The 27568-nt window shown below is 35.0% G+C and overlaps 1 protein-coding gene across 15 annotated transcripts in view; it reads right to left on the bottom strand.

Annotated features, from left to right (window-relative positions):
* The window catches only part of ROBO2 (roundabout guidance receptor 2), a 1367338-nt gene that overhangs the window by 16721 nt on the left and 1323049 nt on the right, over positions 1 to 27568 (bottom strand). For 7 of the 15 annotated variants that reach the window (XM_019659929.1, XM_019659930.1, XM_019659928.1 and 4 more), the window contains 4 exons: positions 27031 to 27156; positions 21842 to 21998; positions 12558 to 12818; positions 8156 to 8361 (listed from right to left, as the gene is read on the bottom strand). In XM_019659929.1, coding sequence (XP_019515474.1) covers positions 8156 to 8361; positions 12558 to 12818; positions 21842 to 21998; positions 27031 to 27156 — 750 coding nt within the window. Of the gene's footprint in view, positions 1 to 3535; positions 3629 to 8155; positions 8362 to 12557; positions 12819 to 21841; positions 21999 to 27030; positions 27157 to 27568 lie in introns of all 15 variants that reach the window. The other 8 variants (XM_019659933.1, XM_019659941.1, XM_019659940.1 and 5 more) reach the window with 2 other exon arrangements.

Raw genomic sequence — 27568 nt, 5'->3', positions numbered from 1 at the left:
CTTTTCTACAGCTCCAGTTTCATGCCTAAGCTCTTCCTGATTTCCTTTAGTCCCTCCCGTCTTTCTCATTGTCAGCTGAATTAATTTTCTGAAACATTTGTCACATAATACTGTTCCTCTAGTCAAAGCCTTACCTAGTTTACCAATGTCACATCCAAACGCCGAATTAGGTATTTGAGATCCTTCAATATCTAGCCCAGCCTACCTTTATGCCCCATTTGTTCTCATGGATTCTGCAGTCCCACCTACATAACATTACCCACTGGATTGTTACTAATTCTATTAACCACTGCCAAACTTTAAAGTCCAAATCAATATCTTCTCTTTAATCATCTGGATTTCACCTTACCTTCAATCCTGTCTAAGGTGAATCAATCTCTCTACCTCCTGTGTTTTTCAAACACTATGCATAGAGTAGCATATCAGGTCTCTACAAACCACAGTTTGTTGTATATATGTTTCCTCTTCAAGACAGTGAAACTCTGGACATTAGGAACTATCTCTTATTCATTTTCATATCTCTTGAAGGGGAACATTGCACAGTAGAAATTTCAAGAAACATTAGGCACATTAAATTAAATGTCTTCATTATTCACTGTAAATTCTATATGTGATTCTATTCCAAGTGTAATTTCCTAGCAATGACCTTATTTTAGTTACAGAAAGACTGTGCTCATGAGGACTCCTAGAAGATTTATTAAATAAGAAGTATATTCTACACATAAAATTGTTACAATGTTAGTCAACTCTTGATTACTTGGATGGAGAACACAGTAATATAATTACCCCCCCAAAAAAACAAAAAAAATAATTTATATATATCTTGGCTATGCTTTGATAGCTTGAATATTGATATTTGTCAATGTCTTATTCAAATGTAGGCAATGATGCTATATTAAGTGGCGACTTACTTTTTTCTGACTTCCTCATCCACACTCACCCACCTTAATGTACTAAGCCCTCTCCTCCCTTTTTAAAAACTCTCTTCTTCACTATAACCAAGAAATAGTTGAGTCTTAGTTTTAGTTGAGAAATAGTTTTGTTGTTGTTGTTGTTGGCTTGCTGTGTGGTTCTATCCTGAGGATCTAGCATTTTGACAAATTTAGTCTCTGAACCTATAAAACTTAGGAAAACTCCTACACCACAGCAGTGTCACTAAAGAAATGCCATTGTGTGAGATCTCTTTTAATAGAGTTAGTTTGACTTTTTTCAGAAACACCCTGTTGGTCTCCCTATGATAACAAATCCCTCATATGAGGATTTCCGTGCACAAATTTGTCAACCCTTAAAATCAACTACTTTCCTGCTTTGGGTCTTTGCTCTGAATTTATCTGTTAATGCTCTTTGCCAGGCACTCAGTTTCTCTGATGTTTTTTTTTCCCTTCCTGGGAAGGAAGAGTAGCATGGAAGACATGGCTTCAAGTGTGTGCTTATCAATACAGCAAGAACACCAGCTATTCTTTATTATTAGTAGTAGTACTACTACAAGTAGTAGTATTGTTATTATTATTGTTAAATGTAATGGGGTGACATTGGTTAATCAAATTATATAGGTTGCAAGTGTACAATTCTATAATACATTATCTGGATACAGCTATTCTTGCTTTCCACTCTCTGTAAGAGCCAAGAAACTAAGTAGGTGACTTCAGAGTTGAACTGATAAGTGCTGTGGAGATCTGGCCATGATGTGCAAGAGGAAACCTCATCATTCCAAGCTAAAGAGGGCGAGTGCCCTCAGGTTATTCTAGTTGAGTTCTCTTCAAAATGGAAGGCAAGAAGGAAACAAATAAAAAAGAAAGGAATATATTTTCTTTCCCTCTTAGTCCGTTTTTCTTTGTCTTCAACAGCCCCTCCCATATGGTGCATAGAATGGGTCCATTTGTGGGGAAGATTTGTAAAGAAAATATATACCATGAATATACCATGAATAAAAAAGTACAAAACACATGTTAAAAATATACCATGAATAAAATATACCATGAATAAAAAATATACCATGAATAAAAAAGTACAAAACACATGTTAAATGTCCTCCATGCTGTAAATTGTTAAAATGTATTTAACATTTACTGAGTCCACCTCTCTGTGATCACCATTCTTTCTCATTCTTTAGATTTAAACCTCAAGAATGATTGGGAGATTTATGTAAACTAGCACACACACACACAGAAAAAGGAATGGAAGTAAAAAAACATTGATTCATGAATTAGAAAGTAAGCATTTTTTGTGTGATAATTGCTTTGGTTTTATAAATGGACATATAAACATGAAAATGAAAGTGAACTCTAGGTAAACCAGCTCACAGAGAGACTGCTTACAAATTACAAGCAATCCATATCAAATTGACATGTTATAGCCCCAAACATAATCAATACCTATTTAAACATTTAATGAAAAATAAATTTATGTCACATAGCCAAATTTATTTGTGTTTACATTTTCAATCTTTCCAAATTCCTCAGGTTTAAAATTGCTTAAAGGCAAAAAAAAAAAATCTCAAATTTATTCAAGCTGTTAAAGAACTACATATAGCACATTAAGTTGTTGCTCAAATGTTACTGAGCAGTAAAATACCGTGATGAAGTGGCATCTTGCTGTGTCTCTATTACATCCTCAGCACTAAAATTAATTTACGATCAGTCATCAATTCATTTACATGCCGTTTTTATGCTAAATCCTTCCTTGCTGATAAATGCTTATCCTTAGATCCATTAAGCCAGAGTAAAGTCTGTGCTTTATAATATGACCCTGCTAATTGTTGCATTACCATTTTTATGAGATACAAAAACTGGCTGTCCCCCATTTTTTTCAGCCAATATTTATTCCAGAAACTCTTCCTATTAAGTGCAATCTGTCTAACTGTCTGTTAAATACCATCTTCAGCTGTGTTTTCGGACAAATCAATCCAAATAATGACCTCTGCCTATCTGTAGAAAACCATGTCTCATCTTTAGAAGTCCTTCTTTCACTCAAACATATTGAATATACAACAAGTCCACGTACATTCCTCAGAAATATATGTGTAATATATATGAAAAGCAAAATAAGCAATTAAAAAGTATCTTCCTTAGGACACTGGACACCTGTTAGCTTGTTCCACTAAGATAAAAATTGAATATATGACATTCTGTTTTTATCTGTTACATTTTGAAGTTTATATTTCATTTCTTTTAGGATACATCAAAGCTGTTGGGGTCGCCTAAGCAAATGACAATTATTTGGAAGATTATCTCTAAAATTTCCCTAATATTAAAATCTTTCCCATGCATTTTTGCAACAAAAGTAACGTGTCAGGTCACACTTTTAAGTGGCCAATTCTCTAAAAGCTGTGTGGTCGAGTACGATGGTGAAGCTGCCAGGTTTTACTGTTTTCAAAATGATCTGATTTGGGAGTTCCAGTAAAAACCTCCAAAGACATAAAATACAGAAAATATAGAGGCACAATTTCCTTTCAGCTGTGGTATTTATGTGGGGTCCGGCAGTCAAGGAAACTGCGTTTTCCATTTCACTTCACAGCACTCACTCTCAGTCTTACTTTTTGTGATCGCTGAAGCGGTTCGGATCTTGGCTCCATGCTTGGGACATTTCCCTCCTGCTTTCTCTCCCATCGCCTTCTGTTTCTTTTTTCCTGCGGTGAAGTCATTAAATTCAGGAAACACTTACACTTGACTCCCACCATGGAAGTTATAGAAAGCAGTGTTGAAGGCTTCCCCATCCTGTTACCCAAAAATGTGGGTTTGGCGGTTAGGAAGAAATATTACAAGCATGTTCCTGAAGAGTGAAACAATCCTGTATGTTTACTTTCTAGCCAAAAACAGAGTGTGAGATGCTGTGATCAAAAAACATTTTTATACATTATCGCAACCAAATACATTTAAATAAGTATAGGTTAAAATAAAAATTATAAAACTGAGGTTTCCTGCAGAAAGTGCTGACAGAGTTGAATTTTGTTAGCACAAGTCACTACAGTTGAATATAGACCTAAATATGAGAAAAGTAAATAATAAAAGTTACATCTAAAAATTAATGTTTTTGATCCTGATTAAGTACATGAGGGTAAGGACTAATGTTTTCAGAGATAAATTATATGCTGCATTTGTATAAATACATACTACTTATTCATACAGGGGGAGAGAGACAGAGGAGAAAGAGAGAGAGAGAAGAGAAGGAGAGAGAGAGAGAGAGAGAGAGAGAGAGAGAGAGAGAGATCCACATGTTAAGTAATAGGCCAGGAAATAATTTTCCTCTTAAATATGTTATACCCAGAGAATAGAAAAAGGTTGGGCATCTCCAGAGCAGAGATTATGATCATTTATCTTTAAAGTAAGACTGATTTTGAACATTCTTCTGTCATTTATCAGGTATGTGACCTTGAAAAAGGCTTAAAATCCCTCTGTGACTCAATTCTTTATCTATATAAAGAGAATAAAATGATTGTGATGATTAAATGAGTTAATATATGTCAAAACCTTAGGACAGGGATCAGCAAATTATTTTGATCAGCTACTAAATATTTTAGGCATTGTGTTCTCTGTCATATATTCTTTTTAGTTTCTCTTCGTTTCTTGTTTTCTTAGAACCCTTTAAAAATGTAAAAAAAAAATTCTTAGCTCGCTAAGCCACAAAAAAACAAAACAGACCATCTCTTATAAGAGTGCCTTGCGCTTACTAAGGGTTATCTATGTGCAAGTTAATATTATTATTATTATTATTATTATTATTATTATTATTATTATTATTAAATCTAAATTCCTAGCCAAGTGGTTGAAAGAATGAGGACTTCCATAAATGTGTGTTGTGGAAATACATAAATAGTATAACAGATTTGCTAATACATTTTCCATTACTGAGTTTTATGCACTGAATGTTGCTTTCCCATGAAAATCCATATGTTTAAACCCTAAACCCTAATGTTATGGTATTTGGAGGGGAGGCTTTTGGAAGTAATTAGGCTTAAATGATGTCATGGCAGTGAGGTGACCATGATGGGATTAGTGACCTTATAAGAAGAGACCAGAGGGCGTGCTATGTGAGGACACAGGGAGAAGATGGCGGTCTGCAAGCCAGGAAGAAAGTTCTCACCAGGAGCCCAATCTGCCAGCACCTTGATCTCGGACTTCCCAGCATCCAGCACTATGAGAAATAAATGGCTGCTGTTTAAGCCTCCCAGTCTATGGTATTTTGTTATGGAAGCCCAACCAGACAGAGACACTGAGTTCATGAGATAAGAAACTATAGATATTGTCTTCTCTGCTGGGCCTTTTCCACTCATAAACCATTGTCAAAATTTAAGAAGTCTCTCAGAAATTACTTAGTTGTTACAAAAATATTTGGAATTAATATACTTATTTCTTTACAAATAGGGGTTTTATACCTTGTTAACTGTCAATATTCCTGAATGTCACAGCTGTTGGAATATAATATATCCAAGTAAAATCCTGAATCATTTTATATACAGGAGTTTAGCCCATCTCTATGTTATAAACGGAGTATCATTCTCATTGGCTTTAGAATTTCAGGAAATGAAACATCACTGTTAGTTCTATTTAATAAAAGTGGTCATTAGTTTCATGAAAATGAAAATCTCTATCAGAGAATTCAGGTGAAAGTAATAGCTAATTTACTCACACTACAAATTTAAAATTCAGTGTAATTTATGGTAAGATCAGAATCCTCTCTGTGGACATTTTATTGGTTACCAGAGGGTAAGAGGGTACGGGGGTGTTATGAGAGGGTAAAGGGGATCAAAAATATGGTGATGGAAGGAGAGCTGACTCTGGGTGGTGAACACACAATGTGATGTATAGATGGTGTATTACAGAATTGTACACCTGAACTTTACTAACCATTGTCACCCCTATAAATTGAATTAAAACATAAAAATAGAAATAGTGTGTTTTATCGCCCACCTCATTTAGCACCATTACACTAGCCTTAAATGTCTGAAGAAAACATAAGCACATTAGAATGATATTAGCATTTTGATGTCTATAACATTTGGTCCTTACATACAGTCACCTCAGGGCCATCCCCATGTGCACGCATGTATACAAACACACACACACACACACACACGTACATTCACAACCCTGTTTACACGCAGATAAACACACCTACATAAACTCATACACACACACTTTACATATAATCACAAAACCTATCTATACTCTCACACATGTATCTTTATACAGGCACACTCTACACATGCATACTTTTTTGGACAAAATATATTTACTTTTATTTATAGCTTATATTATGCTTGTACCCTGGAAAGCAAATTAAATCTTTGATCATACTGTCCCCAAAAAGTGATGGTAGAGCCAAAAAAAGAATAAAAAGGAAAAAAAGAGAGTTTCCTATTTGGCTACTTTTGTGTACAGTACAATTTATTTTTCTAAAGAGATGTATTATTCCTAGAACAAATTCATCAAGGAATACATACCTAAATACCCTGAAGCTTTTATATATGGCAGTAATTAAGCAGTAGGAAAGTAGACTGTTTTCAAGTAGGAATAATAGACTGTTTTCTTAGCAATACGAGCTTCATTAGGAATGAACAGTATACTAGCTATAAGGAGAAATGCAAATTGTTTTTAACAGCAATCACATTAGACGGCCGAACATATTACTAACAGGTGAGCATGTAACAGTGAAAATGGCATCCTCCTGATTTATAGATATATTTATCATCTTTGACATTATAATATCTAATAAAATAACTACCTCGGCTACAGCTGACTTTTCAAATTATTGTAATTCTCTACTGCATTCCTAATGGAAAAGAGTTCAGTATCATTAGTGAGATATGCAAAAATATGCAGAATTTTACCCTGAAGGAGATTATGCTAGGAATTCAGGCAAAGGGGCTTAACACGATAGTGCATTAAGTGAACTCTCTGCATTCCAAGATTTCAATTTTTACTCTGCCATGTTTAGTTGGATCTGGACTTCAATTCACAGCGGTGTATCTGCAGTATATCTGCAGTTCTTAAATCTTAATTAGCTTGGCAAGCAGACGGCCCCCAGGTAAGAATAAAACCTGAAAAGAGGGCTCATGCATCACACATCGTGTAATTCAGGAAGGGATGTAGAGGGAAAATATACGTACTCATGCTTCTCTATCACTGTCATAAAGCAGTTTTTTGAATTCTAACACATTGCAAAATTTGTACGAGTTGGGAAGCTATTGGTGTAAAACTTAATGATATGGGACTGTGATAAAATGCCTCCTAGGGTGAAAGATATCATCAAGGTAAATATAGAAATGGGTAATTTTCTGAGGTGACCCAATGACATGCAGAGGCAAGACTTACATTTTTAGTAGTTATGCCTTTATAGTCATCTAAGAGGCATGTGTGTGTGTGTGTGTGTGTGTGTGTGTGTGTAAGAATGGCTACATACTTGAATAGAAAGGCTGAAATTTTACTTTTCTGCAATGTTCATTGTGTATACATTGACATTTAAGTTCTTCCAACAAAATGTGATAATTTTGAATTATTGGAAATAGGTTACAGTCCTGGGGTCATCCTAGGAGAGTACCAATTACAGCCTTTCACTTGGTAGGTAAACTGGGCAAGAGGAAGCCAAAGGAATAAACAACAAAATACCTGCACTTCTTGGGAGAGAAGCCATTATTGGATCCAAAAATATGAGATGCATAAATGCGTGCTTTATGTCATTATACATTTTCTCCACCCTAATAGTACCTTATGTGACCTTAGAGAAACGTATTCTGAAGACTTGCTTATTTTCATCAGTGAATGACTATATGGAGTGAACTATCAAGAAGCATATTAAGATTGCATTCACTTCGCATGTTGCTCCTGTTACACCAAATATATTATTTCTAAAAGTCAAGGTTTTTATATAATCGACTTGGTTTCCCAGTAGAGTGAACTTCTCATGAAAGCCCTGGGTATAATTGAGTTTCCTTTCATGTCGTTAAAGCTTTTTAAAATTCATGAATTTTCTTATCATTTTTGCAGCAATGCAAAAGAATTTCCAAATCCTTTTTGAATTTTGTGTTTAATATTAACCAATTTAAAATGCACAGAAATAGATGGAGTGGAATAACTCTTACATAAGAAACGCTTTGATTATTGATGCATTTTCATGTCACAAATAGGTTAGTTACCTACTAAGTCAGTTCCGTTACCTGTCACCGAGCTGTCTAGATTGTCCATACTGGATCCGGGTGTCTGCTCTAGCGCTCTCAGGGGCCTGGGGATTTCTAAAGCATCCTCCTCATCATCAGCGTCATCATCTGGAACGTCTGTTTCCAAATCAGAAATCAAGGCTCCGGACATGTAACCTAATGGTGGAACTGGGGGCTGTGGAGGTTGATTATTGCTTTGAATGTGCCTAGAATTTAAACGGGGAAAAAGAATGAATTTGTCAACATTCCACCAAATTGTCATTAGAGTGAATCAGCATGCATGCTCTGGTCACTAATTTTGTCTTGTTGTTTCCCATGAGCCAAGTTTGGAGCTCACAGTCCTTTCTTAGAGTTCAGCAGAGGCAATGGGCTATGTATATGTGACTTGTCCAAACAACGATATAGAGACTATCACACTCTTCCATCGGTATTTATGGGATGATTCACAGAGAAAAAAAAAACCAAAAAAAAAAAACCCAGACTCAGCATTTTTTGTATAAATAAATCTTCCAAAGGAGAATAGGCATATTTGTCACAAATAACTGATTAAAGCTGATTGTGTTTTTTGCCCAAATAATTTTGTTCCCAGTTTAGCATCATTCTACTCAGCCTGTGTATCTCTGTGTAACCCTGTGTGACCCGCTGGAATGAAGAGAAGATGTCATTGGAAGGCCTAATGCAATCCTCCCTGCCCAGCCATGAGCCCATTCCTTGCCTTACAAGGCTTCCTTCCTGCACCATCCTCCAGGAACCAGACTACTACTTTAACCCCTTTTAGGGCAGACATGGCTACTTTGTGTTCAAACTACTTATTTGTCCATCTGTCTCACCCACCAAAGTCTTAAATACCAGGAAGGCAGACAAGGTTCATCTGAACATTCTGCTTACAACATTAGGTAGGCTAAATAAACTTTCTATGAATGAATAACTTTAATCTCAACCTTGTAAAGAGGGTAGAACTATCACCTCTTCTAGAATTTGTTAAAGTGAAGTTCAATTTACGTGGCTTGTTTCCTATCACCTGGCTTGTAATATGTAGAGTGGGACACTGGGGTCCAGTTGGTTCACTTGGTGACTACTGAAGAGTTTCTTTTAAACTATAAAATGCTAAAGGAAAGCAAGCATTGTTACTTGCTGCTGTCATGAAAGAGTGAATATACCATGTTTTGACATGTTGTCTTTTCTTTTTTTGCTTTGATACAAAGAAGTTAAAAGACCTCTGCTATTTAAGGGAGATGGAAAACAAGTGCTAAGCATTTTTATTTATTTATTTTTAAAGATACAAGATTATTTTTCTGGAATATTTGCATTTTCTGGAAAAATATTTCATTCACCTAGAATTTAATATTCCTCTCATAATCTCATTCTTGAACTTGTAACCAAATGCAATACTAACAACATTCTAGACCTTTCAACATTTAAAACAAAACAAAACAACAACAAAAAACCCCAATATGTCAGCTCTGGAAGCTACCTCAATAGCATCAGGCCCATATCTTTAACAGATAAGGAATTTGAGGTCCCAAGTTATTATTTAGCATTCATCACAGCTCATTCTTTGAAAAGTCAGGAGGTTTCCTATTATTACAAACGTCCTGAGTGCTGATGACCACATCTTGCTCTGTTTCTTCCGATTCTGTTTGTGAATCGGGGATGGAGTAAGCCAAGTCATATGCAAGACAATAGAAGGTGATATTTACCTACATGATTCATTCTCCTCTAATGGCGGGCACTTTGGTCCTGGGAAAGACCAAACAGACCAACACGCTAGCCCTACATCACTGCTGATACCTCTTGATGAAACAAAGATATATTACATCATGCAAAATGTACTCTTTGAGTTCATTAGAGTTAGAAATAACATGTAATCCAGGACGGGGATGTGTAACATTTATAAATATCTCCTAGTGACAAGCACTGTGCTGTGTGCCTCCTGGGTCACTATGAACAGAGTCCCTGGAGCTGAAGCCTGGGAATTATTTTGTAAATGCTTCTCCTGTGATGTCCATATGCAGCCCATATGGCGAGGCCTTTCCATTCCAGAAGGGCCAGGTCCTGTGTGAGCACACGGAGTCTCATAATCCCCACATGGGGAGGCAGCAGTGACAAGCAGGGGGATTGCTGATCTGAAGAGAAACATACTGAGAAAAGGAAGCAGGGTCTGCTCTGTGGGTACGTGGTAGGCGGAGACAAACTAGGTTGTTCACTCCATTTATTAATAGCAAATATCTATGGAGTACTCTCTAATTGGGCACCCTTCTGAGAGTGGAAAGATAGCAGTGAACAATACAGGTCAAAACCCAAGCCCTTCTGAATAATAGCAGCTATAATATAGCCAGATACTGTATTTACTAAGTACTGTGCTAGTGCAAACTCACTTAATTCTTACAAAAACTGTGATGTATATTAATAAACTTGACCTTGCCTAAAGAGAAGTTGGGCCTTTGCCCTGTGCCCCTGCAAGGAAATCTCTAAGCTCTAGAATGCCCCATCTGATAAAAGTGTCTGTTTACTTGGAGGCCTTAGGTTCCTGCAGAAAGTCAAACAATGTGACTTGTGGTTGGAGCTTTGAATCACAGGGTATCAGCCTGCCTTCTGGAGCGGCTGGAGACCAAGGTCAGCCACGCAGATAGTCAGCTATATGGATGTGACAGAGCCCCAGTAAAGGCTCTGAACCTCAAGGCTCACGTGCGTGTCCCGGGTTGGCAATACTCCGTGCGTATCACCACTCATCGTTTCGGGGAAAGTAATGCTGGGAGAGGACAACTGGAAGCTCTGCCTCTGGAACTTTCTTAGACTCTGTCCCATGTATCTCTTCTCTTGGCTGATGTTAATCTGTATCTTTTCACTATAATAAACTGCAACTTTGAGTGTCGCAGCTTTCAGTGAGTTCTGTGGCTCTTTCTAGGGAATTCTCGACCCTGAGGGTATCTTTAGGGACTGCCCTCTCACTGTATATATGAGCTAATTACTATTATCATCATCGTTTTACAAATGGGGGACTGAAGCACAGAAATGTTAAGCAAGTTACCCATTGTTAAACAACTAGTTAGTAGTGGTGGTGGCAGTGGTCCCAACCTTGGCTGCCCCCTGCCTGTCAAATGTGAGGCCAAACATCAGAATCTCTGGGGATAGGGCGTAGGGATCAATAAACTTTAAGGCTTCCCAGGTGATTACAAAACACAGACAGACTGGAGAACCTTGAGCTAGAATCTGAGCTTTCAATGACTAAATATCACAGCTTCATTAGTTAACTTGAAAGAAGCCTGCTGGCTCTGCAAACAGCTTGAATTTAAATAGTGGTGTTTTTAGAAAGCAGCCTGATGCAAAATAATACTGTTTAACAGTAGATTGTCTTTGGCCATTGGGGGTGGGGGGAGGGTGGGAATCTGATAATTGAGGAAAACGTTCAAAAATCTCTAGTTCTGAGAAAAAAACCTGTTTGTAATAAGCTTTAAGTGGTATTCCTGGTTTCGGTATCTCTTTGCATATTTAGCTATATTTTTAAACTAAATAGTTCATCAAAACTATGAATAAGATTTATCTCATTATCCTCTTATCCCCGTAGTCAAAACTATCAAAAACAAGCAAATACTATTTCACAAAAATTTACTCTAACTTTGAGCACAGGGTATAAATCAACAGAAGATAACCAAAGGTAGGTCTTTGAGATTTCTTTTTCAAGAGTCAGATTTTTATGTTACTGTTTAAGAGAAGACAGAGCAAAGACATAAGGGAAAAAAAATGTTCAAAATTGTGATAGATGGTCCCACCTGTATTCCTGTCATATTTTCACAGGATATCTAAATAGATTTCCATCTGTATCTTATGAAAGTTTATAGATTGATTAGACAAAAAGGAATTTGGGATTTGTAATTCATTTTAGTCTTTTTTGAAATACATTTACTGTTATTAATATTGTGATTTTTTTCTGTCTCATCTAATTCAGCCCAAAGAAGGTCTTTTAATAACTGACACTAACCATAGTGATTTGCAGAAGCTTACATTTACATATTCACAACCACATACAGAATTAATTAGCGACACTTTAAAGAATCTAAAAGGAATATTTTATTATGGCATTGGAAGTGAGTTCAAGGATAAGCTAATTGAAGTTAAACTATAAATTAAAAAAGATTCTCATGGAGCCAAAAGTACTTTAGCCTGAAATTCAGCAGATCTAAATTCTTGCTCCGATTCACTCTAACTAGTTATGTGACTTCGGTCAAATTATTTAACATTTCTTCAGTCAATTTCCTTATCTAGATGATTAAAGAGTTGTACGAAATCATTTCTAACCCCAGCTGTGTAGCTCTGTGAGAATCTCTTATGAATTTGATATTAAAAAGCTTTTGCTCTCTCCATGTTGTGAAAGCATGGGTCCCCTAATGACAGTAGTTACCATGTTTGCTTTGTTATGTCAAACTGATAGGCCCGTGTCAACTCATCCAGGTGAGCTTGCAGCATGGGCTGCATCTCTTCCCGTGGGGATGGAGTAAGAGTTGCAGTGGACTGCTGTCCAAAGGAAATAGCGGGAGAAGAAGCCACTCCTCGGACAGGAGGTGTTGGGACACGGTCATCATCTTCTTCCAGTTCATCTTCCATGCCCTGGTGTAAGTATGTTTGTACTGGTAATGGCGGGCACCAGCTGTCACTGTCATAGCTGCAATGAAATGAGAAAAAGAAGCACATTGGCACATACACACATGCACATGCACAAGTATATAGACAATAATTAATAACCACAATAGTAACAGTAGTGTATGAAATAGTCCCTCAGTTTATTTCCTCCTGATTTCAAGTTTTTGGTGCTGCTATAGGAAATCACTTGGCTGTTATCTTAACTTCTCACCATAATTACATCTGTTATCTCAATATCTCAACTTATTCTTAAAGGATCTTATTACCTAATTGTAACCCCACAGTTACAAAAGGCAATAACTTCCGAACAAAGTTACTCTTGTGGAAAACCAAATTGCTAATTAAAGACCATTAATTTATTTAGTGCTTGTAGATTTCACAACTTTCTTACAAACTATGCCAATATTGGTCATCTGAGAAGTGTTTCAGAATTTTATTTACTCATCTAGAGTTATGCCAACCTTTCATTCCATATGACATGTCAATCATTAAGGCTCTGTGTTACAAAATTATTCAATATCCCTTTGATTCTCTTATTTTTTTAAATTTTCTCAGTAGAAACTCATGCTTCCATGTATCTCAACATTTAAAAATCTATAAAACAGAAGTTCAAAACCTAGCCATATAAAATATACATTAAAAATAACATTAAAAAAATAGCATGTTTTTAGGGACTCTGGTTAGGAAATATAGAAAATCAATTCAAAAAGGATTGTGACACAAAAATCTGTAGCATTTCTATTTACACTTTCTCTTTAGTACTATTTTCATAAGTAAAAAAAAAAATCCTAATGTACTTTTAAAAAGAGACCTAAGGATAACATAAGCAATATTATTGAATGTAATTTTTCTATAAATTCAACCTCTTGAGTACTTCCCAAACCTTTCTCCTACACTTCACTTCAACTTGCACAACCACAGACCCATCTCCTGATGTGAACTGGCCCACTGGCTTTCCTAGTCTCTTGAGATGGCTTGTTTCTCTTTTCAGTTCTGTATTCCTTACAAGCAACAGGATTATATTTCTACAATCTTCATTCACATCACACCTATGTTTTAAATTATTCAGTGATTATGAATATCACTCACATAAGAAAAAGTTCAAACTCATTAGCAGGAGATTCTGATCAGCCTATTTTTATAGCTTAATTTTCCACTATTTCCAGAACACCGGCCTACTATGTATATTTTTCTAAACTATAAATCTGTATATGACTATTCTCAAACCATCTGCCTGTGATCTCCCACTCTCTCTTCAAGGTTCAGCTCAAATGTTGTTAGTATTGTGAAAGCTTCTCAGCTCCTGCTATATGGAATTGATTATGACTCCATATTACTTATATTGTGGCATTCCCATATTATACTGGGATTATTGATTTCATGTCTCTTTTTTCCCTGATATTCTGTGAGGTCCTTAACCCTCAGAACTCTTAAATTTTCAACTTTGCATTTCCACCACCTAGTACAATATCTAGCATTTGCAAGGTTTTCATTAAAGAAACTGAAAATAGAATAACTATTAAAAATGTATACATCTAGTCTTGATATCCCCTACAAGTGCTAACTTGTAAATGTCCAGATGATTCTTGAATATTTTTATTTGAGCGTCTTTTCACTTATCTTGTTTAAAACTGAATTTATTAAAAAAAAACCACCAAAAACCTGCACCCAGGTTTTTATAGCAGCTTTATTCATCATTGTGAAACCTTGGAAGCAAACAAAAATGTCTTTCAGTAGGTGAATGGATAAATAAAATTGTGACTCATCCAGATTATGAAATATTTTCAGTACTAAAAATAAATGAGCTATCAAGGCATGAAAAGACATGGAGAAAAATTAAATGCATATTATGAAGTGGGAGAAGCCAATCTGAAAAGGCTACATACTATATGATTCCACAACTATATGACATCCTGGAAAAGGCAAAACTATGGAGACAGTAAAACATTCAGTGGTTGCCAGAGGTTAAGAGAAGGGAGGGATGGACGGGTGAGCACAGAGGGTGTTTAGGGCAGTGAAACTACTCTGCATGATATAATGATGGATACATTACATACATTTGTCCAAACCCACAGAATGTAAAACACCAAGAGTGAATCCTAATGTAAACCATGGATTTGGGGTGAAAATGATGTGTTCAGTTCGGTTCATGAATTTAACAAACATACCACTTTGGTGGAAGGTGTTAATAGCAGCAGAGGCTGTGCATGAGTGGCGGCAGGGAGTATATGGTAAACCTCTATGCTTTTTGCTCAGTTTTGTTCTTAACCTAAAACTGATCTAAAAAAATAAAGCTTATTTTAAAAACCCTGAATTTATCATCCTTTTATTTAACAATTATATGTCAGGTAACAGGATTTATTTACAGAGCATGTAATCTGGTAGGTCAGATAGATATTAGGCAAATAATCTCCAATATTGCATACCAGAACCAAAGAGAGCAGGAAGGCTGAAACGAATTTTACGGTTGGGCAGGGCTATGCTGACCACCGGAAAGGGCGATATCCTAAGTAACGCGCGTGGTGACCCAGAGAAAGAGAAAAAACAAAGTATTTGAAGAGCTCTGATTGTTCCCTGACTGGTAAAAGCCAGCCAGTAAGGAAGGTTGGCCATCGATAGGTCAGGAGAAGGGAGGATGTGCCAGATCACACACGCCTCGTCAGCCCTGAGAAAGGGTTTGGAGTTTTGCCTGTGGGTGACAGATAGTCGCTGAGAGATTCTGTACAGGGAATGATATCATCTTTGGCTGTTTAATTTTCCTCTCCTGTGGAAGCTAACTGAATAATTGACCTCAATGAGCTGTACACTGAAGACCTTGTGTCAGAAGCCCTGTGTAGTCTGACGGAAATATCTCTATAGAAATGTCTTCTGTATTTTAGCATAAACAAGCACACTTTAATATGTTACAAACAGTTTTTTTCTATACTATAAATTAACATCGGTCAAACTTATATTCCCATTAATTGACTACATAAGTACCAACAGGACTGAAAAAACATGTGGCTCTACAACAACATCATTTTTCCTGTTGTACATGTTGGCGATGACAGATTTTGTTTGAAGAAAAGATTCTGTCGCACAAAAAATTTGTAACCCACTGCCCCCTTTGGATTTCTTGCTTTTAGTTGTTCCCATCCTCTAATCAATGCTGAACACCACTTACAATTGGCCTACGAAAACATTACAATTGTTCAAATAAAACATTCATTGTTCTTCACTCTATTCTGTCCATTAAATGTCTAAGCCTCAACCCATCATTTCAGATTTTTTTTTCAATTTCTCAGCAAGCATCTCCTGCTTGAAATTAGTTATTTTTTTCCTTCTTTTTTTGTACTTTACCATTCTGGTGCATTACTTTGAAAAATTCAACTTATTTCAAATAAACAACACTACTCCAATTTCACTGATCTTAATATTAAAAATCCTTCAAACTACAGGCTACATCCTATATCTTTTATAAAGGTTTCCCTCATGAAGCCAACTAGAACTAATATATACTCTTGTAAACTTGCACTGAGAATGTTCTTGTACATCTACCTGAAAATTGATTACATATTGTTTTATGCCATTTCCAATGTTTTTCTTTAACTGCTGTTTAACTTACTTTAATATATAACCTTTCACATGTAAATATCTTCTCAAGTGGATTTAACCTACATTAAAACTATTTTGTTTGGCTTAAAAATAGTATGTGATAATCATATTTATTGATTTGAAATGTAAACACACAAATTGCTTCATTATTTAAAAATGCTTAGATTTCTTAACTTAGTTATTTGACTTTAAATAATATATTATTAGGTCAAACAAAATATGTATAAGAAGCCTAATTAAAAAAAAAACTGTCCATTTTCAGTATGGAATGTGCATGCTGTTATACTTCATCAATAGTTGTTATTAAATGTATTCCATAAAGCTTATTATAAAACAGCACATTTTTTTCATTCCATAAATTAGTACATGCACTTTCTTTGCTTATATTGGCTTATTGCCCAGGATACTGAATATCTGAATAAAGAAAAAAAATGTTTGTATAAATGGAAGTAGTCAATTATCTCCTAAAATTTCCTTACTTCTTACGTAGCCAACTATTCTTACTTCTAATAATCTAAAGTGAACATACATATGGAATGAAAATACATAGATGACATAAAGGAAGGAAGAAATAATGTTACAAGCATCATGTGTTAAGGTGACATAGAAAAAACTGTAATTAGTTGTGCTCACTTTTTAGACAAAGGAGAATCTAATTCTATAAATATTATTTTTATCATTGTACAAATACAGTGCATAATGTATTAAATGACCACAAAATATTTCAATAGCCATTCCATTGAACTAAAATGGGTGTTTTTCATCCATTGTTCCAAGTGTTTTTAGCAAAGACAATCTAGAACAGCAGTGAGCAAAATCTATACCCCTGCGGAGCATAAGCAATGCTGAGAAAAGTCCATGAATTCATGTATTCATGTCAGTGGTTTGTGCAAGAAGTGGAAAATCAAGAGAGAGGGAATGAGGAAAAGACTAGGAGAAGGACACAAAAAAATAGATGAAAGAGATTTGGAACATGGTGCATATCGTATGATGGGAGTTGTGTCTGAGGTATTCATGTCTTAATCCATTCCAGAACAACACATACTTAAGTTTCTGAAGAAGGACAAGAAAGTAACAGATGTCTCTGTAAATGTTATGAAAAGTGTAGCTCTGTTTTTAGAGTGTCCTTCACAGTTACAGATATGTATCTTATTTGAGTGAAGGAATTTCAACAGTAACATCAAAAAGACTGCTTCTAATGCCAAACAAAAGGTCTTTTGGGCAACCTTTCCTAGTACAGCTTTTATTGTCAGTGAAGTATGAGACATCATATTGTCTGTCTTGCCTGGTGAATAATGAGAAAGATGACAACAAATCAATGTTGTATGTGAACTAACTTGCTAAAGGCCAGATACAAATACCAAATTACTAATAAAAATACAATAAAGTTCAACACCCACATAAGCTTGCCAATATCTAATTGCAATAACAAAGCAGAGGATCAGTTCTCTTTTGAACTACTACTAAATGTGTCTTAGCATCATATGATTATATAAAAAACACACTGTAATTATAGAGAATAACAAATACATTTTGACATATTTTTGCCCAGCCCAGAGAGGCATACTGATGAGGAGACCATTTACTATTGTTGCTATAGTATTGAATTAACAATTATATGCTTTCTGTATTTGGACAATGATTTGATAACTTTTGATATTTAGTAGTGTGTGTGTGTGTGTGTGTGTGTGTGTGTGTGTGTGTGTGGTGGGGAGGAATGGACCAAGAAAGACTTGGAAATAAAACTGAAGATATGTAAACTCTTGGAAACAGTATTACATACTGTAATAAAAAAGAAGAGACAATCTTTTCAAGATTATGGTTATTCTTGTCTAGGTGAATCTCCCAACTAACCCTTTCCTACCATCCCACTGCCATTGCCTTATTTGATTCCCTTATCATTTTCATGATATTGGCAATTTTGCTGCACTATACCACACATTACGCCCCAGCCTCCTGTTGTCAATCCATCATGTACAGCCAAAGATCAGAATCCCTATATGACATACAAAGCCTCACAACTGACCTCATGAGACACCTTCTCAGGTTATCTGCTGCCCTATGCATGTTACCAACTCAAAAAACCTCATATAACAGCTACCAACTATGGACAGATAGAGACAAGCAATTAGAATGCAATATGATAAGTACTACAATAGAAGAATAGCTTAAAGAATAATGAGAAATAAAGAAAAGACAAGTAACCTCAATTAGAATAGGGCCCGGGGTTTTGGGGGAACAGTGGAAAGTACTAAAGGAAGACTAATGGGGCAATTCCTTTTCTTTTCTCTTTTTTTTATTCTCCTCTTTATTTCTATTTTTGTCTTTGGCCAGAAAATTTTCTTTTCATCTGAACAGTAAATGTGCAATAAATGCTAACTCTAGTAGCATTTTTGTTTCTTTGTTTGTTAACAATCTCTTTTGGTACATAGGCTACTTTAGGTTAGGGGCTATTTCTTGTTATTTGTCCTTTTTTGCTTCTGACTTAGATCTTGGCACACAACAGCCACCCTATTTTGGGTACTGTTATTGGTAAATCAATGACTCAAGATTAACCTCAAAACTCATCCTCTGTAGATTGTTCTAGCCTTACCTGGCACACATGATTATGCTTTCTACATGCAAATTATTTTGGCATACACATTGCTCATCTAGGATTTGTCATGCAAATAGTGTGTGTGTGTGTGTGTGTGTGTGTGTGTGTGGTTTCTGGTCTCTACCTCCCACTCCTGTGAGCTCTCTAGATCAGGGATCACATCTTTCTTATTAATTGTGTATTTCTTTCTTTCATCTTTGTTGCTCTCCTTCCCAGCACTGGACTTAGCACTTCTTATCACTTGAAAAAAAAAAAGTGTGCTGAATAAGTTCTCTATTATGATATGTTAAAAACAACAAAAATGACATAGGACCATAAGAAGTACAACTGAAGAAGCTTTGTTAGAAATAAAACTTATTAAAAACAAAAATGTGACTTCTGAAGTTTTTGTTGTTTGCGTTTCAAGAAAACGCATAAACCTGCATAAATTTCAAATTAAGGCAGATATACAATTCTATAGAACTCTTCAGCAAAACATTCAATGTTAACATCATAAACAGCAGAGGATAAATAATCTAGAAAGTGTTCAAAAACCTGTCAGTATTATAAGGTTTTCCCATTAGAAAAAAACACAGAAATCTGAAGACTTAACAAGAAATGGACAAAACCATCCCAAGTCTACTCATTTTAATTTATTCTTGTCATATTGACTCAAAATATGCGTTTTCATTACAAACAATTGAAATAAGAACTTTCAAGTGTTCGCCTTTAAAAAAACTGAGTCCAAAGAATAAGGAAATTGCATTTTGCTGTAAGTTTACTGACAGGTTAAGACTTAACTACAATTTTTGTTAATAGTGATAATTTTCTTTTTTTTTCAGGAAATAATAGGCAAATATCTCAAAGATAAATTAGAACTAAACTACATGTATGCCACAAAGACTTTGAATATATGTAGTAAAAAAATATATTTCTCTACCTATCAAAATATCAAATAGATTTTTAGAAATCTTTTATGAAAAAAAATTTTTAATACACTCTGGTTGAATGTTAAAATAATTTGCTATTCCAAAACAGGTACAAATAATTTTATATTTTATATCATAATATTCTGAAATTCTGAAAATACTATGTTTCAAAAATAAAAATCTGCACCAACATGAATCATTTCATTCATCACATGAATATTTCCTATTCTATGATGACAACAAAATCCAATGAGAAGTTTAGCATTTATTTGAAATAAATTAGTTTTATTTTAATGGGTAATAGATATTATTATAGTCTGTACATTTTTTAAAGTAGACTTAGTGGAAAAATAAAAAAGAAAGATTCCAAATTACTTCTAATTTTCATGTGATCTGAGTTGAATGTTTAACAGCACTACTTTCTCGTCCCAGTTTACAAGTTCTCATTTCCCCAACTTCTGACTATGGAAGATGTCTAAGCCCTGTGATAATCTCTTCTTGTGAAATACATATCCTTGGTGTCTCTTTGTCCAGGATCCATGCAACATTGACACATTTATATTACCCATATGTATTACATAAGAGTTTTGGTTTTTGTTTAAGTCAGAAAAAAGAGGTGTGCTTTTTAATTTATTTCAAATATGAAATTATTGTTATAAAGTAAATAATAATGATATGCATATATATGGGAGCTATAACCCCATAGAAGGAAATGAAGCCCTTTGGAGGTAAAGAAAGATATAGAGAAAAAAAATACATGGATATATGCATAGCTATGTATCTATCTGCATGTATAATGCATATCTAGTACATATATACATGTATTACATAACTAGGAGAAAAGTCAAATGATGTTCTTTGAAATATGCAAATGTGGCATAGAAAGTTATAGTTAGGAAAATTAATTGGGAGACTGCAAAGATAGCAGTTACATAAAAATAAAAGGATATGGAGGAAAAATGCAGAAGCATGTACATGTAATCTTTATGGGAAACAAGACAGAAAATAAACCATTATTCAAATAAACTGAATTTTAATGTTGAATTAAATGTTTAATTTTAGTATTTTAATATTTAAATACTTCTAAATAAATAAAAACCTGGAGAAAAATTGCCTTTATTCTGTATTTTTTATTATCATTTAAAAGCAATAATAACCTTGGAAACTGAGGAAGCGGTTGGCATTATTTAAATAGAAAAAGAGATTGAGTATGTTTCTTCTGACTTGCTATTTGTTTTTGGATTAGAGAATAAAATGTATCGGTGTCTTTATGCTTTAACATCAATTAACAGTACAACTAACAGAGTAAAACAAACTAACTCTTGAGAGATGTTTGGGAAAGACTAAGGGAACTCGTCGTATGTAAAGGCCCTCCAAGGACATTTTCTAACTTAAAAAGGTTTTGTTACAGAGTGTTCATTGGTTTGAACCCCTTTTATTGTTCAGACTCCTCGATTCCCATCAAAGCTGACGATTAAAGTTCTACCCACTGGCCAGGTCCCTACAATTATCCCATTGTGATGGAGTTTGACAGTGGGCGCCCTGCTATGGCCAGACATCAAGTCATTAGAGAACTGTGAGGGATGATGAAGAAGGTTATTTTAATTCCCTTTTCAGCCCTTCTCAGGAGTGGCTCTTTAGTTCACAGAGCTGTGGGGACTGGCTTTCAAACTAACAAGCAATATTATAAATGGAGGCAGCATTATCGTGATTGCAGACAATCTAAGGCACTTGACAGCCAAGGATTCTAGGTCCTCAGTATGTGCTTTGTTGTATTTATCAGCTCGAAATACATAGATGGTGCAAACAAAAAAGGGGGGAGAAGCAAAGAAAAGGCTGGGAAGGGGGCGGGGAAAACAGTAAGACAGCACAGGATAAAGACACAAGTGCACAATAGAGAGGGGAGTACAGCCCTGGGCATTTTGTTGGTATATAAAATATTTTTACCCGTTTTCTTGCTGTTCCACTGCATAGTGTTCCAGCTCTGTACCAGGAAGGGGCTGGACTGGGGGAGGAGGTAGCGGAACATTGGCCCAAGTCGATCCATTGTTTTTCTGCGGTTTAGAGGAATTTTTATTTTTCTTCTTTTTTCCACCTTTCCCACCTGAAATTAGTAATGTATTCATTCAGACATACCAAATATCAGAAGAAACAAAGCACATCAGATGAAATGATGTAGTTATGTTTTCAAAACACCAGCATCAGTATGTTATAGTTGTTAAAAGCTATAAACAATGAAATCATATAATCAGAAAAGCATTTTTATAAAACATTCAAAATGATATTGTTTCTTTCCCAGTGCATTAACTACAGAGCTGAATAAACCAAAAACATGGCTGCAGTAGGAAAAGCACATCTATTGATTTATTCAAGTCTGCTGCCTCCACGTTTTCATTGTTAGATGAAATAATGGGCCATAACAAATTCTTTCAAATGTCAGATTTCAGTGTGTTTATAATGCTCTTTTGCATAATCTCTCTCAGTGGAAAATGCAGTGTCTAAGGATACAGGCCAAATTTTTTCCATTAGAATTTACTCAATTTAATTAATCCAGGGGAGTAACAGTTTTCTCTCAAAAGTAACTGATAAAAATCAATCAACTATACTGGAGGATACTTGTAAATCTTTCACACTGATATGTATTATAGAATTTTAAACTAATGAATGGCAATTATTTTTGCATATAGTGAGAGTATTCCCCAGATGTTTTAAGCATAACATTTACTAAAATTCCAAACAGGAAGGAAAATGAATGGAAATACAGTAATCGGTGTCAGTACTATTGTAATACAAATTAATTCATGCACAAAACATGAGCAGTAAGTAACTGGGCAGCATACAGGCCATATCTGGAATTACTGGAGCTTAATGAAATCTAAAAATAAAATGTATCATTTGTAGACTGCCATACTTTTCACTCTTCCAAAATTACATGAGTAAGTTTCCTTCCTAAATGGACCCAAGTGGATGCAGAAATGAATACTTCTCGAGCAGAATGACAAAGGATGATTCAGGGGAACCTACGTAATTTCCGTCACTCCCACTATGGTCTATAGCTATATTTCCCCCCAAAATGGTATTGGCCCCTTGGATCTCATCTTTCTGGAACTGAAAGTTGCAGGCATTAAATATTCATAGTAGAGTTATCTAACAAATAGAGATATCACTAGAAATCTACCTCAGCTTCTTTCTTTTGCCAATTAGTAATCTGCATCAGACAATTCAGAAAATTATGTAACTTAATAATAACGTATTTGAATGCCAGAAAGTGACGGAGCTGATAAACTGGACACACACACTATTGTCAATTATGGAATTATGTCTGTTGTTTTCTAAGTAGTGTTCACTTATACACACATTTTAAGAAGTATCTGTGCAAACAAAGTGCTTTCACCTTTCACTTCTATCTTTGGCAGAATGAGAGGTAGTTAGAGTAAGAACAGGTATCTTCTGCTTCAAGGATAAGACCTTGATCTCTGGGTTTGAAGACTACTTTCTCAATTACTTGAGAAATTACTCAATAGATATCACCTCAATTTCCACATATGTAAAACAGATATAAAGTTACTACTTACTTAGGTTATTTTGAGGATTACAGGAGCTAATGAATGTAAAAGGCTCAGAATATAGAGAACGTTCCATAAAGGGCCAGTCATTACTACTTCTTCCCTTTGCCTCTATCTCAGAGTAAACTGGGTTCTGCCTATTTCTAAAAACCTTGTCATGCCCAACTCCTCCACCCCAAGGAGTACCCCAGAAACAGCCTGATTTTCAAAATAAGAATACTAGACTTGTTTGAATGTGTCTCTAATTTTTGTGTTTAAGGTAGATGAGCCTTAATCCTTTCTTTCCTGATAATCCACCAAAATTACAAAAAAGGATTGTATTTTTTTTTCCTGTAGTATCAGAACTATATTTCAATAGTTAAAAGAGGAATGGGTTGGGTCATGTGTCCTTCACAGCCTTTCATCTAGCTGTGCCTCCTTCATTTCTTATATACTTATATGCATACAATGCTTTTGACACTTTCCACAGCACTTTTGGAAATGTTATATGATCACCACCAGAACTGAGTGACACAAATAGGGAAATTCTTACATCTCCAATTTATAGATGCGAAAACAGAGATGCTTCCTGAGTGTTATGTAGACCATATTCAGAACAAGAGGGGGGGAAAACAATAAAAAATATAGCAGCTTTTGTGGAAATTACTATTTCTAGAGCTCTGAACCCAATGCTGTTTAAGTCCTTACCCAAGGTCAAGAAAGCCATTATCAAATCTCCAAAAAACATACTTAAAAAATGTATTATGGAAACAGGGCTGATTCATAAAGGGAATTTGTGAGGGCTTTCTATCCAACATCCATAACATCTCTTTGGGGAAAATTTCTGCTCTAATTATGGACAGTCTTTGCAGGACTATCAATCAACGTATTTTGTATTCTTATAGCAATGAGCTAAGAGATGGGCTATTAGCATGGTGGTAGGCATATGACAGAAGCTAAGGAAATTAAATTTTCTTTCTGAGATGTAAACCTTGAGTGACATAAGCCACAGCTTTTTTCTGTTACTTGCAACCAAAGATCCTAAAGCATTTTAAGGTGAGAACTTTGTGCAGTACATTTTACGCGAACATATTTTGATGACTAACAAAATATATTTGACCCGTCTCCCTTCAATAGAAAATGTAAATATTTGGATTTATATTTATTTACGTTGAACAAATGGCTTCTATGTAAACTATGAAAAAAAGCTCATTTTCAAATTAAACTTATAGTCTATTTTCTAAAGTTCTGCTGCATAATATGATTTAGTTATTGATACTGCTGCATAATAAGATTTAGTCACACACACACACACACACATACACATACACACGGGGGTGCTGAAAAATGAATGCACAATTTAAGAAAGAAATAAACTATTAATATTGTAATATTCAACATGCACCAATAACAAAAGATGAATACAAGTCACATTTGATTTCTGCAATTACAAGAGGTGCTCATAGTGGTTAGCATCAGCGTCCAGACACCTGATTATGGCGAACTACTACTTGAGCAATGTTGACCAAAGTGTCCACTTGTATACATTTTTTGGCACCTCCGGTATATATAATTATGATTGCAGATGCTATTTTGAAAGATTGGAGTTTTCTTTTATATTTTAAATGGTTAGATTGTTAACAGAAGTGCTCGCAACTTATGTATTGAATATATTATAAAAGTGCATCAAAGAGGATGAGAAATTCACGCAAATAATTTTGAAATCTCCAATTTTTTTATTACTGTAATTAATTTAAATTGGTTTCATCACTGTGCACAAATTAAGAAAAGCTCATAACATGATAGGATTAGATATCCACAGGGCAGTTTGATCCGAAATTTGAGTCTTAGGAAACATACTCATGATTATAAGGATAAAGCAAACTCTGTAATATTAAATCCAATTGAACTGAGCTAAAAAGGGAATAATCAATTCACTTTCTCCTCCTAAAGAATGCTTTCTATCACCAATTTAAGTAATTTTGTATTCAAATGTAGATGAAGTAGTTAATATAATTCATAGATATATATAAATGTCACTCAGGAGATTAATGAATTCAAAAAAAATGTAAGCTCTATTGTGAATCGTGTTCTGCTTACAATTACTCAAAAGATAACTTTTAAAACTTGGTGGCAATCAACATATACAGAATACTTAATGAAAGATTTACAGAAGGTTTTATGTATTCCATGGCTTATAGTGTGTGTGTGTGTGTGTGTACATATATATATATATATATTACATATATTGCTTGAGACTTTACATATCTCAAATGAAATAAACCTAGTATAAATTACTTTTTAATTATTCAACTCAGTTGTGAGACTCATTATAAATAAATGACAGTATAAATGACATATAAGCCTATTCAAAAAAAGTCCTCTATATTATTAAGTCAGTTTAAATTCATAACAGATGTTTAAAATTTTCTGGATTCCATAATGTATCTAATTCTACCAATAGGTAAGAAGGGCCAATTGCCCATTTTGGAGGGAATAAAAGAACATTAACATTTTCAGATTGAAAGGGTACTATCTCCTGAGGAAAAGTCATTTAGTAAATGTTACCCTAATGATGGAAAAGAATTAACTCTTTATAGCCTTGATGCTTGGTAAATCTGTAGCATATAATACACAATAATCTTTCCTAAGTAGCCACAGTTAAAGAAAAAATTAGCTTTATAAAAACAAACAGCATATAATTTATATGAAAAATTAAGCAAATAACATCATGAAATCAATTAGAAATGAGCAGATAAAATCATCGGTCATACAATGTATATGTTATGATTGGAAGTTAGCGTGTGTCTACTGTGACCTCCTCCAAAATAAGAAAAATCCTTGGGCCTGGAGGATATCACTGATATTCATTATGATAGGTATACATTTCTGTCCAGTAAAATGTGTTTTTCCCCACATGTACTATACAATATCTACATTATAGATAGTAAGTTTGGCTGATATATCTCAAATATATATTAAAATTTACATCATAAAAATTACCAATATGAAAACCATATTTTGGGGGACAATTGAATATGAAGAATAATGTCCCATATTAACATTCTTGTTTAGTATGTGTCAGCATTTTACTCTAAATGCTGTCATTCAATAGATGATAAATCCTATTACATGATATTCTGGACAGATTATCTAAAAATAGGAAGGCACATCACTAGAATCCTAATATTATGAAAAAATCTCCAAGATCATTTGTACTCCAGTTGAATTCATCTTTTAGTGTACACACCATGGAGTTGACTTTCCTGTATGATCTTTTTATTGGAAAGTTCTCTTGACTTTTAAGTAGGGCTCAAGGCAGAGCAAATTAATCTGCTCCCTAATGAATAGTGTTTAGTAAAATGGTACTATTTTTCAGTAATTATAGTCTTATACACTTAGTAAATAAAGGGTGACAGTGATTTTTATCCCCCCACCCAAGCATGCTTTCATTAGGATAAACTGCTATTGTCATTTGTAGGATAAATGCCTGACAGTGAGTTGTGATTCAGAATTTCTTCATCGTTGTTAGGAATACAGGTCATATGCTGGTGACAAACAAATATTTGTCCTTACGGTGATGAGACCAACCTGAGAGACTGCCACTCCTTTCTGAGCTGTTGTGAGAGCTGGTGGTGCTGAAATCCTGTGACTGGTTGTGTGGCATTCTACTAGACAATCCCTCAGCCAATCGGTAGTCAGGGATGTAAAGTAAGGCTAAAGGTTAAAGGGCAGAGGTCATAGTGGCATCATGTGATTAGTTCACAGCACAAGCCCATGCAGAACATGCAGTTAGCAACTCAGAAGCAGATGTTGGAGGACAGTGGACGCATGTTTTGTCTATCCTGCCTAATGGAAGTCAAGATGGATTACTGATCACTCTATTGAAAAGGAGCTCAAAGGATGAAACAGATTTGGTGTTGGTGTGTGGTGGCAGTGACGGTGGCGGTGGTGGCGGTGGTTGTGGGGTGGTGGTGGCGGTGGTGGTAGGAATTGTGCAAGGTGCCAAATACATGCCGATATATGTTTTTAGTTTAGAGAGTGAACCTGCTAATGAAACTGAACAACAAATACTAATTTCTATCTCATGCACAAATGATATGCAAATAACTCCTGAAAATGAAAATAG

The sequence above is a fragment of the Hipposideros armiger genome, unplaced genomic scaffold (genome assembly GCF_001890085.2).
Source record: "Hipposideros armiger isolate ML-2016 unplaced genomic scaffold, ASM189008v1 scaffold_308, whole genome shotgun sequence".
Classification (NCBI taxonomy): Eukaryota; Metazoa; Chordata; class Mammalia; order Chiroptera; family Hipposideridae; genus Hipposideros; species Hipposideros armiger.
Note: the sequence above shows the minus strand (reverse complement) of the source record. Positions and strands in the feature narration are given on the sequence as shown.